We start from the raw sequence: 15,600 nt of genomic DNA, 5'->3' as shown, positions 1-15,600 counted from the left end.
TCTCTCGAAATCATATTAACGAAACCCACGCCAGTCATGACGGAACCGTCATTCGCACCCCGACCTTGAAGCAGTGTCATTCGCTGGCAGAATTTGAATATCTGGCGCGGAATAACATGCTGGGAAATCCACTCCACCTTGAGGGTGACCTTACGAAGCAAGAGGCTGGCCTCATGACGACAGGAACTAGACCACCAACAATGGATGGCCCTTTCGAGGCCCCGCGACCCTCTCCTCAGCCACCTCATCAATCTGATCCTCAATCCCCTCAGGTGGTAAATAATACGAAGCCGGACATCCAAGCTGATGCCGACACCAGAAAGAGGGTGTTGTTAGGGCACCCTCGCAGCTTGAGCGGAGTTGTCAACAAGGGATATAATCGGAGACGCCTACGCCGTAAACTTTCTCTTCTTAGGATTCCCAGTGATAGGGCCCACAAACTCTCGCAGCTTGACGGCACTTCTACTGAGCCAGTGACAGGAAAAACTGGAGGACGTGTGCGAAGATGGGCCAGGGGGGCAAAAAGAGTTATGCGGTATTGTGTCATAAGAACCCGCGATCGGCCAACGAGCCCCCGTGGCTAAGAACTGCTGGGGTCATGGGTTCAGCTTGCAAGTAAATAGAACTCCTCGCTAGATTCAACTTGAACGCGAACTAAGACTTTTAAAGAGGGGGCTCTTACTTAGTAAGTTGGGGTGTTTTTAGATATGGCGATAATGAGGGCAAAGCAGCTTACTAGTACTGTTGTATTATACCGTAGGCCCGCTTCGGGAGCGTTACTGAAAAACAAGGAATACAACTCTCATCAAGAGCCATCACTGTGCGTGCGATACCGAAAAAAGGGGTATGCTGATCCACGGCCATTACCTATTGCAACTCTCCATCTATACAAGGCACGGGTGTATCAGTCCAATTAAAAACTCCAGCCTCATAGCCATATATCACTGATTCGCAGTAGCCCCCGTCCCTTTCCAAAATTCGCACCGTTCGAGTTCGCTCTCGCCAACCTCCTCCATAAATGAATCTGTCGTCTCCAGCACCATCCTGTAGTGATCATCCCCCCAAATGTCCCACTCCGGGGCTCCCTCGAGCCTATGTACGTTGGGGTCAAGTGTCCGCGCGAAGCTGACGAAGTAGCTCATGACGAGGGGTACCACATCGGCGTTGCGGGCGTAATAGCTTTCCGGGGCTGTGTGGGACATCATGTCTGGGCCGAAGACGGCAGGTGCCTCGGCGACATGGGAGACGCCCAAGCCCCTACCGGCGTCACCGTAGACGTCCACGTTGTAGCGGTAGGAATAAAGGGGCGCATCGGATGAGGTGGTGGTGGAGGAGTTGGCGAGGGCGTCGAGTATATGGTTGGTGGGGCATATGAATGTTGCTTCGCCGTAAGCACGAGCGGCGGAAGGATACCATGAGCCGTAGCCGGGGATGGCGGGCTCCATGGGGTATGTGTCAGTGAGATTTTCGGCTTGCGAGGTGGTGAAACTGGGATATTGATCCGAGATGAACGAGATGAAGGATTTTGGGGATGAGGTCTTTGGAGGCGTGAAGGTGGTGCCCTCTGGAGATACGATTAGTAGGGTAAAGGGGAAGACCGCTTTGGAGGTTGAAGCTAACCGTTGGTACAGGTCCCGAAAAGAGAAGGGACATTGAGAAACTTGTTCTCCTGGTAAAGGACCGACGGGGAATCTTGTAAAAAGTCACCGTCAACACAGGGTGTCCAGTAGAAGAGCGGACCCCATTTCCGGCCAGGGAAAGGGCTTGGGACGTTGGCCTTCTGGAGCTTTTTTGTGCTCTTGCCTCGAAGGCACTCCATCCGGCTCTCCGCATTTGAGCAGCCAACCTGATCTACTGTGCGGTCAAACTGCCACTCTAGATCTGACACCGGCTGGTGGGATGGGATAAAGATGGATTCCGCGATGGCACCGACGAAGAGGCTGTCGTTGCGTCCACCATAGGCTGCGAGCTGTAGGGCTACAGAACCGGCGCCGGCCGAGATGCCGTGAATCACGACATGATTGGGGTCACCACCGAACTGGGACGATTAGTCTTCGACCAGGGGCGATGTAAGACAATGTCTCGCAGGCAGTCTAAAGTACCTTGGAGATGTGCTCTTGGACCCATTGTAACAAGAACCGTTGGTCGAGGAGGCCGGCGTTGAGATCACCGTCGTCGCGTACTTCTTCGCCAGCAAGGAAACCCCAAAGGCCGACCCGGTAGTTAAAATTAACAAAAACGAGATTGTTTCCAGATGTTTGTATCAATCGAGTGCCATTCCAATTGGCATTGGCAAGTTTTGTGTACCCTTGTCGAGGTAGTCAGACACCGTGTGAGCAGCAAAGAAGGGGTAGCAGTAACTCACCACCTCCACCGATGAAGACCATGACGGGCAGCTTCATTTCGGCCGTAGCATTGGTAGGGCCCCAGACATTGACATAAAGACAATCCTCATCTTGTGAGCCGGAGGTTGACTCTGAGATGCCGTAACATATTGTGCCAAACTGGGATTGCCATATGGTTAGATAGTGTTCAGATCTAAGACATACATGCATTAGGTGACTTACTTCTTTGGCCTTTTGGGGTTTGTCTTCATTCTCGGGTTTGAGGGGTGCTCGCCATCGCAAGTTGTCTGTGGGAGGCCGTGCATAGCGCATGCCGAGATACTGGCTAATGCCATTGGGGAGGTATGAGCCTGTGTAGTTGGCGTAGCCCAGGTCGACGACGGGCCCAGGTTCATCATCGCCATCATCCTGTTGACCTAGTCAGCTGCAGTTCAGAAAAACGAAACAATGGATGGGAACAAGATCGTACATCTTCAAGTCCTAACCCAAGTCCTAGCCCCAGAGCGAGGCCTAGAACAGCGACTATGGCCAATGCGACGACGACGATGCGCCGTCGGGGCCACCGCCACGGCCTGTGGCGTTGAGGCTTTGGTGCATCAACCCCGGGGGCGCCAGAGGCATCGGGCGTCGAGTCGAGGGGCATGTAGTCGTAGGCGGTGCTGGTGACGTCTTGCCAGCGGCGGGGGAGACGTGATGAGGCGGAGAGGATGCGGCGGTGACATGCCACCAGAAGCGACATGGCTCACATGAGCGCCGAATAACTCACGGGTTTTCTTGCCTGGCAGGCTGGTACCTGACGTAGTAGTTTGAGCAGGATATTCGTCGGTTACCTCACAGTTCCACCAGGGACGCCAGTCGCCAGGCGCGAGGCACGGACGTTGGAAGGAGCGACCAACAAGTTCACCAACAGCCATGGATCCCCGTCAACGAGGCTCCTTCGCGTGGCGGACGATTTGGTTCTATAATCCGATTCCGTACTACAAAAGTTTATCAGCGGTAGTACCTTGATGGTGGGTGGCTTCAATTGGCTTGGTTGAGCCCGGCTTGCCCGGTTGGACGCCTCGCTGGACGCAGATCAGTGAGCGTTGGGAGAAGGCTGTCGAGCGTTGACAGGGTGCCATAAAATGGGCAGGAATGGTCCAGGCGTAATTGGCCACAAGATTTCTGTCCCTTTTTGTCACCCTCTGTGGCGTCCCTCCATCCCACTTGTACGAGTAGCGGGGCTTCGCGGATCTGTCGTTCCTGCCACCCCACATGGCGACTGCCCCGTACGGAAACCCGAGCCTTGTTTCCAGTGGCGTCTTTGTGCAATAATTGTACATACTTCATGTATTCATTTATGCACTCAGACCGCTTCCCATCAGCGTCGCAGGGTAAACTTCCAATTTGCCATGTAGTTAGTACCACTGGCATCCCTCAGCCAAAATGCCATTACGTGCGGATACCCATAATTCTTGACTTCCACTACTCGTGTTTAGAGGCATTGCAGATGCTTTTCTCTCACGCTATCGAGACTCGAGAGCGACTCCTGAAACACACCAGCATCGGCATATCCCAACTGGAAAGACGGCGGAAGCTCCGCCGCAATGATGGCCAAACCCCACCACAGTTAAGCAACATCTTGCCAGCGTCCCATTTATTCCCCCGTCTCGGCCATCCGCTCCCCCATCCACCACCTCCGCGACAGCCAAGATGGGCAAGCGGGACCCGATCGCGGGCATTTGCTCGCCGTGTCGCGTCCGGGATGCCGTGGGAGATGATGGGGCCTCATAAGCCGAGCGGTCACGGAGGCCTAATTTAGCCTAAGCAGACGCTCCTGGTCTTCGCCGGTCGATGCTGGCATTTATTTCACCGAAGCCCCAACAGCAATTGACCTCCATCCAATTCCCTGATTCTCTCAACCTTCCCACCGTTGGCGCCCACACCGACGACCACAACACCAACACAATCATGTTGCTAGGACCTACTCCCGACGGCCGCCGCTATGAGCTCAACAGCCCGACTGCGCTGCCCATGGCCAGCGGCTTCCTCTGGAACCAGAAGATGATGATCCAGGTTACCTGTCGAGGATATTCCACCGCCCAATTCATGCAGCCCGAGCCCGCAAAGTACTCCCACTCCCCCAACATCGAGGCCAAAACCTTTATGCAGCCCGAGCAAAACTACTATGCCCATCACCCAGGCCGGTTCGTCTACATCAAGGATGAGGAAACCGGCGACCTCTTCTCCGCCCCCTACGAACCGGTGCGGGCATCTCTGGACCGCTTCACCTTCTCTCAGGGCAAGAGCGACATCACATGGACCGCCGAGAAGCTCGGGATTCGCGTTCAAATGACTTTGACACTGCCGACGCACGATGTGGCCGAACTTTGGACTGTCAAGGTTACTAATATCTCGGGCCGCGCACGAAAAATCAGCGTCTACCCTTACTTTGTCGTCGGCTACATGTCCTGGATGAACCAGGGAGCCCGATACAGCGAGGAGCTGGGAGGTGTGGTTGCCAGAAGCATCACTCCGTACCAGAAGGCTGAGGACTATCCTAAAAACAAGTACTTCAAGGACAAGACTTACTTCCTGTGCGAGACTGCTCCAACATCGTGGGAAACTAGGATGCAGGCGTTCGAGGGCGAGGGCGGCTTGCACGCACCATCGTCGATAACCCAGGCGCCCCAGCTTGGCAAGAATGACGCCATCTACGAAACCCCGGCAGCTGTTGTGCAGTATCGCGAAGAGCTCAAGGGTGACGAGGAGCGCGAATATCGCTTCATCTTCGGGCCTGCCTTCGATGATGCCGAGGCCCAGTCTATGCGCAGCAAATTCTTGAGCAAGGAGGGGTTTGCCAAAGCCGCGCAGGACTATGAGGCGTACATTAACAAAGGCTCTGGCTGCCTGCGTATCGAGACACCTGACAAGGACCTCGACGACTTTGTCAATAACTGGCTCCCACGCCAGGTCTTCTACCATGGTGATGTCAATCGACTGTCCACAGACCCTCAGACCAGGAATTATCTGCAGGACAACATGGGAATGAGCTACATCAAGCCCGAAGTGGCTCGGCAGTCCTTCATCATCTCTCTCTCCCAGCAAAAGCCCGATGGAGGCATGCCGGATGGTATCATCCTGGTTGAGGGAGCAACTCTCAAATACATCAATCAAATTCCTCACACGGACCACTGTGTCTGGCTTCCGGTGGCCCTGGAAGTTTATCTGGCTGAGACAGGGGACTATGAATTACTGCAGCAGGAGGTTGTTGACTCCAACGGTGAAAAGTACACTGTATTTGATCGCCTCAGCCGCGCAATGGACTGGTTGCTCGCGGCCCGCGACGAGCGTGGCCTGAGCTACCTCGCACAGGGCGACTGGTGCGACCCGATGAACATGGCGGGAATCAAGGGCAAGGGTGTGTCGGGCTGGCTCACCGTCGCCACGGCTTTTGCGGCGAATATCTGGGCCAACGTCTGTGAGCAAACTGGCAAGGCAGACCTAGCCGCTCAATACCGTGAGGGAGCGAAGAAGGTGAATGAGGCTGCCAATACCTACTTCTGGGATGGCGAGTGGTTCTCGAGAGGTATCACAGACGACAACGTAACCTTCGGAGTTGCCTCCGATGAGGAGGGCCGCATCTGGGTGAATCCCCAGGCTTGGTCCATCCTCAGTGGTGCCGCCTCGCCAGAGCAGATCGCCAAGATGCTGCCACAGGTGGAAGAACAGCTCGGTACGCCATACGGCGTCGTCATGTTTGCCCCTCCCTTCAGCGGCATGCGCGAAGACATCGGTCGTGTAACGCAAAAGTTCCCCGGGTCGGCTGAGAACGGCTCCGTTTACAACCATGCGTCAATCTTCTACATCCACAGTCTGTACACCATCGGCGAGACAGACCGGGCGTACAAATACCTCCGACAGATGATCCCCGGCCCGTCGGAGCAGGACTACCGTCAGCGGGGCCAGATGCCCGTCTTCATCCCCAACTACTACCGCGGGGCCTACCACGTGCACCCGCGCACGGCGGGCCGATCCAGCCAGCTCTTCAACACGGGAACCGTGTCGTGGGTCTACCGGTGCTTTGTTGAGGGCTTATGCGGCCTACGCGGTGATGCCGAGGGGCTGCGTATTGAGCCGCAGCTCCCATCTAGCTGGGATGGCATCAAGGTCACGAGGCTATTCCGGGGCGCTACGATCGTTGCCGACGTGCGCCGGGCGGACGTCCAGAAGGTGACGGTGTCACTTGGCGGCAAGGTCCTGCCTGAGGCCCGGGTTACTGGGATCAAGCAGGGCGAGACGTACGAGCTGTCTGTTTCTATTCCGAGGTCTTGAAGAACCAGAAATGATAGAGGAGCGGGCTGGGTGAACATTGGTTGATAAGGTAGTTATGACTCTATGATCAGACCAAATTGCAAAGCATTCCACATCTAAATTCGCTCTTTTGTGCAGCCCATGTTGAGAGTGCCGCTTCAAACGGGAAAGCCCAAGGTATCAGGTATAAATTATTAGGTACAGTCTTAGCACCATGCAAGATGAAGCAGTTCTCGGTCACTCTCACGATTGCGACCCCTTTGCCCCTCGCCAACGTTCGACGCATCCGCTGAATGGACTGTCTAATATCTCCTCTCACGAACCCAGGCCCAGATAATCATATGCCATCGGGGCCCCAGGGCAAGTTTACCTGAAATGCCCAGATGCATGGGCAAAAAGGATGGCAACGGTATACCTTTTTACAAAAACAAGGTCGACAGGCCTCCACGGCGTTCCGTGTCTCTGGATGTGGCCAGTCCCCGTCATCACTACAGGAAAAAGAACATTTCCAATCTATTAAGGATGGAGATTAGGGAAACTTGTTGTACTTTATGCCGGGGCAGATTTCATTCTTACCGTCTCGGCGGCATCGTAAATCGGCAACAGCACCAGCGGCATCAAGAGACCTCCTGTAAACTCGTTAAGAAGGCTGCCATGCTGGTGACCCTGGACTATGCAGCTTTTCCTAGCCGTGTACTACACCGCCTTGGACAAGAAATGGGCTAGGATCAATCCGAATGGCGTCCAGTTGGAGACGTTCCCTCCGAAAAAGGGTATCGGGCGGCGGGGGGACGGACTATGCAAACGATGGCCGGGAACTGGCTCTATGAATCGATCCTGTATCAATTAATGTCAGTTGCTCTTAATCTCGATTCCTGGCGTAGCTAGGGCGGTTTTGCTTACGTTACAGCCTATACAGTCCGTCACGGTGATCACCGTAAAGGAAAGGAGGACATGTATTATGCCAATGGCCCAGGGGTCGTTGCCAACCTTCCCGAGACACTGCCGCCGAAGGAAGTCCTTGGCTAGAGTCGCAGAGCTATATGCGAGGGTCAAACGGCATAGAGTGTTCAGGAGCTGAAACACGAGGCTCTCTGTGAACATCCGCACAGGGCCTAGACCAAGGCATACAAAGAAGTACAAGCTCGCCAAGCAGAAGACGATAGTCCGAGTCATGTTGGTAGCCTCAGCGTATCCACTCCAGGACCAATATGTCATGGCTACGCCCACTGAAGTGATCCAGGAACATACGTGGTATACAGGGTTATACATGGTCAACGACGGCAGAGACGCAGGGGTACTAGTAACTGGGTGAGATGCTGTGATAGAGCCAAGGTACTGATCCCTTCCAATTGTATTACCAAATGGCTTGATTGGAAAGATGCAAGAATTGGTGGTCGAAGGCATTGGTGCTTGGACCCTTTACTGTCTGCCATCAAGCCCAGGATGCCTTCCAAATAACAAGGGAGCCGGCCACGGTGGAAGGAGCATTACTGGTACCTAGGTGCCTTTAGGTAGAGGCAAGGAAAGCAGGAAGGGACAATGAACACAAAGATTTGCTCCCGCGGCAGGCTGCTACCAATTTGGTTATGCTGTTAACTGCGTTAGGAAGGGCGCAGTACCCAAACAGTCGTGCTTGGCCCTTGGCCTCTTGCCTCTTAGGTCGTGGTTGATAGCTGCGCCTCCCCAACAGATCCAATCAGAGCAACGTTAACAAGAAGACTCTTTGTCGCAAAGAATCCGAGCGCCACTCGTAATAATTGCTCGTCGACTGAGCTGATGGGTGAGCCGATGCCACTATAAATATAGAGGCGCTATGACATCGAAATGCAAGGGTCGTGAACAACAAGGAGCCCACGGGATTAAGGCCTGCCTTGGCAGGCAACCTGCGAGGCTATCTAGCCTCGAGCGATGGAGTGGTGGCTTCTGGCCACATGTCAGCAGCCGACCAGACGACCTGTTTCTCGTAGGAGCAGAAGATTGACGTTGGAGGGCCGTTGCCAAAATTAGCAGCAGCGACTGCTACACTGCAGGCTTGTATCTATAGTCGCATGGAGAGTAATGAGGATCAACCAACTTCCAACTGCCAAAGGCCATGTACCATGCATGGGCGCATGCAGGACAGCCGATAAATTACGAAGTACGGTTACGTGCGTAGATGTGCCCATTTGGCCCCAAATAGCGGGCATGGAACCGGCTGTGCAGTCACCGAGTCGTCAATCGAATGCTGGACTGTCTGTTGACACGATGCTTTATAACGTCTCCAAGACAGCCCCCGCGCTGGCCGCAATCAACATTGGTCTTCGAGCCGCTGGCGAGTCGCTTGGTCCAACTTCACCAATCAGGGGTATTGAGAGCATGCGGCGGAAAGAAAAGAAGACAAAGTGACCAATACAGCAGCCCCGAGGCGCTGCAATGTTGCGTCTGGTTGGGTGTTGGTGCATACTAATATTTGTACGAATACGGAGTATAGTGGTGCGCTATGGCCTGTACCGTGTACGGTAGCATTGGCCCCAGCTCCCAGCGCGGGCCTGTGCGAGAATACGCAGTACGAGTAGACCTCTGAGAACCTTGGAAGGTGGCGATGATTATCGGCAATGGAAACCCGCCCCCCCAAATCCAACTCCATCCCCATCTCCATCTCACCTCGCCAATTCCGACTACTACCTACGGATACCCACTGCCTCCCACCGCGTCTACCACTCCTACCGAATCTAATTACATGTTCAAGCCTACTCGTACACGCTTTTTAATATCTAATCCTCCTCCCGGCGCGCCGTTCCCAACCGCTGCCCACCGTCAATTACTGTCCTCCGACCGACACAGCCTCTCAGCATCGCCATCAGCTGTCATGGCAGTCTGCGACACCGTCCCTTGTTGATATCGCTCCACCGACCGTACGTGCGCGAATGTGCCGCTGGCATCATGGCTGCCGAAATCAAAAGTGACATCAAAGCCCGGGTCGACGCAAGTCCCTTCGACAAGCTCCCCGACGATATCATCGAACAGTGAGTCCCCGCTGTGTCTCACGTGTCTCCCCGCGTGCCAGACTGCGCAGGCCATCCGAATGCTGACTTCGCCCTACTCCCTAGGATCCTCACAGCCACGAGTCCCAATGGCTTTGCCTCCCTTGTTCTCGTGAACCGCAAATGGCGCGCCGTCTCCCAGCGTGGCTATCTCTACCTCCACCACCTGGCCCAATGCCCTTCGTTTGCCGCGAGCCACCCGACTCTACCCTCCGCCGATGACGACAACCTCCCCTCGCTTCGCCGCCTCTTTTCGCGTGAGGTCAAGCGAAACTTGTTCGATGCCTTCCTCCGTCCGCGCCAGACCATCATCAAACTGGTGTCCAACTCCATCAGCTCATCATCATGCCCCGGCGGCGAAGGCCTGTTCTTCAGCGCCTCCCCACGATCCCAGCTACTCCTCGCATACAACTCGTCTCGCATCTATGTCATCGATGCGCGAGGTGATTCTGCCGAGCTGAAACGCGAGTTCAAGATCCTACGACGCCCTGTTGCTGTCTGCATCAAGGATGATGCTTCTCTCCTGGCTGTTTTGTCCTCGGAAATGCAAGTCGACCTATATGATTTAGGAACCTCGCCCCCACGTCGCAAGCAAGCAATTATCCTTGACAACACGCCGCGGACCATCGCTCTGTCACCATGTGGGTCCGTGCTTGCGGCTGCTTATGAGGGCGGTATCGAGGTTTCCTCGCTCAACCCAGGGGCGATCGCGTCGGACAAGCGCTCTGTCAAATGCGACGCCGTTGACTCCCTGGCCTTTTCCAACGACGGAACTCAAATTCTCGGGACAACCACCCACTCTTCGCCTCCCAACACCGTCATCTTGACCGCCCCTTATTACGATCCAGGGAGTATGCAAGACGATGGCAGCAGCATCAGCGCTATGTGGACCACGTCTATACTCTTTCCCAACTCGAGCCGCGATTGCAGCCATGCAGTCTTGCTCCAGGATGGTAGCCAGGAGGAGGCAAGCTGGACTTTTGCCTACGACAGGAGCTTCCAGACCTTCCGGGCTGTTCGAATCGACGACCTGCGCAACGGTACCACCTATTTTACCGGCCCTGTCCCCAGAGAGGCGTCCCAGGTCAAAATGCTCCCGTCCACCTTGTCGGGTACCACCTACAACGGCCAGCTCGTTGCTGCCGGTTTCCATGGCAAGGAGGTTTGGGTGTACGGCATCCCAGAGGATTTAGATGCCGTTCCCGAGGCAGCATCGTCCGGCTCGGATAAGAACAGTAGCTCTACAGGCCTAGGGCGACACAACAGCGAGCGCAGCAGTGTGTCCCGCAACCCTTCTTCAAGGGGACGCGACGCCGGCGACGGACGTGTTCCGGAGTGGCAGCTGCTCGGCGACAAGCTGCGAAACACATTGGTCCCAGGTTCCAAAATCGCCGAAGTGTCTGGCGTTACCAACGTGAAGTGGGTTGCCAACTTTGGCGACTCGTCGCTCAAAGAACGCCTCCTAATCACGGCCAAAGGCGTCCTAGGCCCCCGGCTCGTAACCGAAGAGGAGGATATCGACTTTGTTGATGGTGGGAGAATTGCGCTGGTGGACTTTGACTACTCCTTTGAAGACGGAGAAAAGACCGAAATCACCATCGAAGTAGGCACCGATGAAGCGGAGACGCTGGAAGAGGAGCGACGCGACATCGAAACCGAGGTGGCCATTGTTCGCCGCAGGACAGTGGCGCAAAGAGGGGGTGGACGTAGCGCCCTACTCCGAGCGGCGACAAGGTCCAGCCGCGACTTGGCTGCCTCCGTCCCGGCAGTCCCTGTAAGCTCAGCTGAGGGTGCAGATGGTGATGATGATGATCCCTTATTACCCAGGAGGATTGGACTAAGACTAGCGAAGAACGCTTCTGCTGTTGACACTGCAGATGACCCGGACGTGGCTACCATCGAGGAGCAAGAGGCTATGGATGCACCTTACGCACACGCCAGTCCTCGCACAGCCCCAACTCTGAGGCGTGCTGCTACTGCCGCTGCTGTGAACCAGCGACTGAATCCCCGACTCGCAGACGGACGGCCCATCGAATATCGCCGGGCCGATGGACGCAGAGAGCATCCTCACGAGAGCGACGCCGACAACTGGGTCCCGCCTCCGCCTCCTTATCAGAAAGAGGATCCTGGCGATCTCCCTGCGTTCCTGCGAGGCCCTGCTGTGAGGCCGATGAATGGACCTCCCGTGCCTCCTCTTCCATCTGTGGCAGGGGTTGCCGCCGACAGAAGCCGGGGTCTACCCCCCCTCCCGCCATATGTGACATCTGGAGAGGCACTTCGCAGCCCACCATCTCCCTCCAACCGCACCGCTGGCCACCAGAGAACGGCCAGCGATTCTACAACTCTCAGCCGCCCACGAACAGAAGATGCGCCGCGGCCCATGTCAAGTCCTTCGGGGTATGTTGAGATGGATGATCTTTACGATGTGACTCCTCCGGAGTCTCCTCGTGTTCGAGCCAGTTTGCCATCCCTACAGCGGGAAGCTCAGGAGGCCCCCAACCCAACCACGGGCTCCGCCGATCCCTCACATCACAGCACCTCTCAACCTTCCCGAGCGCCACCCCCGCAACAACCGTCAGTGGATGCTCAGGTTTCTGCACCTTCGCAGCCGACCTTGGGTTTCCACTTGCCGCAGCCCAGTGCACCGCCCGTGGCTTCGAGCAGCATCAACCAACCAACAATCAGACGACTGTCCAATGCCCAAACATGGCCGGCTGGACCAGGGCAGAATCCTGCTCATCCCGTAGGACATGCACCTGGTTTTCCAGGCGATGCCTTGTTACCGCCGCCACCCAGCTCTGACCAAGTTGCTAGTTTAGGCCATAGGATACGCCAGGGGAACCCCCCCCAACTATCTGGCGGTTTTCACAGCCCCTATTCCGCTTACACGGGCCACAATGGGGAGCCATCTTCGACTCAACAAACTCGCCCCGTCACTGCCGGGCCATTGGGCACATGGGGATCAACCAACGATCTGCCACTCATCATCAGCACGCCGAAGGGCGTGTCTGGCGCCTTTGATCCTCCTGATCGGAGAGCGTCTAATAGGGGAAGCGAGACGCCCATTGTTGCCCCTGTCCCAAGACACCCCCAACCGACCCGAGGCTCAGGTGCAAGACCAACTGTGGAGCGGTTGGAGACGATATACAGCACTGGCCCTCCCGAGCGAGAATCACGACGACCCAAGACGCAATTCGGACGTGGGCTCCTTGCTCCTTGGCGTCGATCCCCTTCTGTGTCGCCCGGCACTGTGCCTGTTGGTATCGGTAGACAGACCAGCCGCGCGGAGAGAAGTGCGGCGAAGAACATGAAGGATGCGCGAAAGAAGGGATGGGATCCACAGGGGAGCAAATCGAAGAAGAAGAAGAAGAAGAAGAGTAAGAAGAAGAAGAGGGACTACGATGCTGTTAGCAGTGCCGGGTGGACCGATGTGTCGACCTCCTCGGCCATCAAGGACAATCTGAAGGACAAAAAATGTATAGTGATGTGATGGGGGTGAGAACTGGGTGCCTGTTTCCATGTTTTTATCGGCGATGGCGGGCGTCATTCGTTTGGGCGGCTTCATGTGCAGCATTTCCTCTTCACTTTTCTTGGATCTCTTAGCTGCATAGCGCTGGTGGATTTGTTCCACATCATTCGTTTTATTTTAATCATGACAACAGGAGGTGGTTTACGATATATCGTGTCGAGCTAGGAAAGAAGACGCCTTTGGATACACAGCGGAGCCTTTTATTATTTTTCCACGCCTATTATTATTATTTTATATCCATAGCGAGCTGGATCGGAAATAGTCAATCGTTTAAAGACCTCGGAAAAGAAGATAGAGAGCCCTAGATGCCCTGGAAGAGTGAAACAAGACGAGCACGTATCGATTAATGTTGCTACTTTGAGTATATATGCATGTGCTGCTAAACAATATACCATGTCCCAAATGCCGTTCCGAGGATATATGCAACGCCATCAGCGCCCCAAGACAACACGAAATCTAATCAAATACAAGAAGAACAGAAAAAAAAAAGAGCACCAAACAAGGTCAACACCGAGGGTCCCCCCTCTCCTTACTTAGATCCTAGGCGTCGTCCCCGTGGGGACAAACGGCTTCCCCCTCCTCACCTCGCCTAGGTCGGCCTCGTTCATAAGGTCCGTGAAGCGCGTGTCGCGGGCATTCCCCTCGCGGTCCGGCACCGTCAGGGGGTCGGCAAAGACGTTGATGTTCTCGGACGTGCTGGTCGGGCGCGGGTGGGAGTGGCCCCTCTGGGAGAAGGCGGGCATCTCGGGCATGAGGTGGCGGCTCTTGGCCTTGAGGTGGCGGCTGGATGCCTTCATGGCGCGGATGGGGGCGAGGCGGGCGCCGGTGACGTGGCCGCTGCGCAGGGGCCGGTCGTCGTTGTCGGAGATGGTGGAGGCGCGCGAGGCGGTGTCTGCGCAGGAGGGGGAGGAGACGTTGGCGAAGCGGTTGGGGATGGAGAGGCGGTGTTTGTGGGAGCGCAGGGTGAGGCGGGTGAGGCGGCGGTGGGACACGGGGAGGATGGGGGCGCCGGCGCCGTCTGCATCGTCTGAGTCGCCCCGAGATCTACGCATGAACTCGCTGCGGTAGCTGTCGGGCTGGGGGATGGGCTCCGAGATGATGCGGCCGTGGATCATCTCGGGGCTCTTGGGCTTGCGGTTGGCACGCTTGCGGACGCAGACGAATAGAAGGACGGCGATGACGAGCAAAGCGGCGCAAGCACCGACCACGACGCCGACGATGGTGGTTGTGTCGGGCCCAGACTTGGTAGAATCAGAGTCGGAGTTGGACTTGTCGCCTGTAGCACTTGAAGGCGGCACTTCGGACCCGGTTGTGGTGGTGCTAGGCTCGGTAGACGGCTCGGTAGACGGCTCCTCAGTCGGCTCTGCCGTTGGCCTCTCGGTGGCCGTTAATGTGGTTGAGGTAGGTTTGCCGGCTTTGGGTTCCTCGGACTGGTCGTCATTCTTGAGGCACTTGTTGTCGCCAACACATGAGTACCCAAAGGGGCAGCATGTACCTTCGCCGCACTTTTCAAGGTCGACGTCGAAGACGGTGGTTTTGATGGCGGCCTTTGGGTCCTTTTTGGCATCTTGCACGTCGACGTTGCAAGTGATGGGCCTAAATGAGTTGCAGTCGCTGCCCTCTGGGCAGCAGAGGACAGTGGTTCGGCCAGCGAGGGCAAGACATTTGGTTCCCTTGGAGCAGCAAAAGTTATCGGGGAAGTCGGCTCCGCAGTGTTGGAACCCGTCGGCCGGGCAGGATTTCTCGCGAGCAAAGATGGCGGAGGCAGGGATGGCGGATGTTGTTGATGAGCCAAGTGCTATTAGAAGCAACAGGCGAAGAGGCAGCGGTAGACGAGCCATGGCGGCGATGATGTTGTAGCCGATGCCGTAGAGGATAGGTAGTTTGATTGAAGAAACGGGGGTAATACCCAGAAATGTCGATATCAATGTCGACTTCGAAAGCAGGCTTGTCAATGAAAGCAACAGCTTTGTCGCAGCAAGAAACGGAACGAACACACAGCAGAGAGGACCCGAGTCCTGAAAAGGGAGAAACAGCAGCTGTTCACGTCACTATGCACGCGATGCACGCGACAAGCGACAAAGACCTTTGAGAGTGATGTTGATCTTGTTCCCACGGCACAGCCGAAGCTCAGAGGAACAAGACAAGACAAAGGAGACAAGACAAAGGGGACGGAGCAGACAAAAGAGACGGGAGAATGGAGTGATGAGAGAGATGAGAGAGATGGGAGAGATGACAAGGAGAAAGTGGGAAAGAGAGGGAGAAAGTCCAAAGTCCACATGACGATGGTATGGATCATGGTTTGCAGTAGCCGCCAGCAAACCATGGCGTCTCCATGTCACTGACACGATACCTGGCTGATACCAGGGTCCTCCGTGGTCCTTTCTGGCCCTTTCCGGCGTCCATT

General features: G+C 55.8%; 4 protein-coding genes across 4 annotated transcripts; 2 read left to right on the top strand and 2 right to left on the bottom strand.

The window, feature by feature from the left end:
* Window positions 1-941: 941 nt before the first annotated feature.
* ACO1O0_001302 (Alpha/Beta hydrolase protein) lies at window positions 942-3,084 on the bottom strand (the record flags this gene model as incomplete). The annotated part of the gene is made up of 6 exons (XM_083190789.1): window positions 942-1,564; window positions 1,621-2,038; window positions 2,103-2,308; window positions 2,366-2,504; window positions 2,568-2,753; window positions 2,947-3,084. 6 exons carry the CDS (start codon window positions 3,082-3,084, stop codon window positions 942-944), a joined length of 1,710 nt encoding a protein of 569 aa, XP_083054648.1.
* A 1,211-nt stretch (window positions 3,085-4,295) lies between these two features.
* Window positions 4,296-6,659, top strand: ACO1O0_001301 (uncharacterized protein; the record flags this gene model as incomplete). Its single annotated transcript, XM_083190788.1, has 1 exon — window positions 4,296-6,659. The coding sequence occupies one exon, from the start codon at window positions 4,296-4,298 to the stop codon at window positions 6,657-6,659; it is 2,364 nt and encodes a 787-aa protein (XP_083054647.1).
* A 2,904-nt stretch (window positions 6,660-9,563) lies between these two features.
* Window positions 9,564-13,154, top strand: ACO1O0_001300 (uncharacterized protein; the record flags this gene model as incomplete). The annotated part of the gene is made up of 3 exons (XM_083190787.1): window positions 9,564-9,646; window positions 9,731-12,061; window positions 12,491-13,154. The coding sequence occupies 3 exons, from the start codon at window positions 9,564-9,566 to the stop codon at window positions 13,152-13,154; spliced, it is 3,078 nt and encodes a 1,025-aa protein (XP_083054646.1).
* A 572-nt stretch (window positions 13,155-13,726) lies between these two features.
* On the bottom strand, window positions 13,727-15,034 carry ACO1O0_001299 (uncharacterized protein; the record flags this gene model as incomplete). Its single annotated transcript, XM_083190786.1, has 1 exon — window positions 13,727-15,034. The coding sequence occupies one exon, from the start codon at window positions 15,032-15,034 to the stop codon at window positions 13,727-13,729; it is 1,308 nt and encodes a 435-aa protein (XP_083054645.1).
* Between the last annotated feature and the right edge of the window lie 566 nt (window positions 15,035-15,600).

Source organism: Amphichorda felina, assembly GCF_050947745.1.
Source record: "Amphichorda felina strain 45539 chromosome Unknown scaffold_1, whole genome shotgun sequence".
Lineage (NCBI taxonomy): Eukaryota > Fungi > Ascomycota > Sordariomycetes > Hypocreales > Bionectriaceae > Amphichorda > Amphichorda felina.
This window is presented reverse-complemented; position numbering and strand designations above follow the sequence as displayed.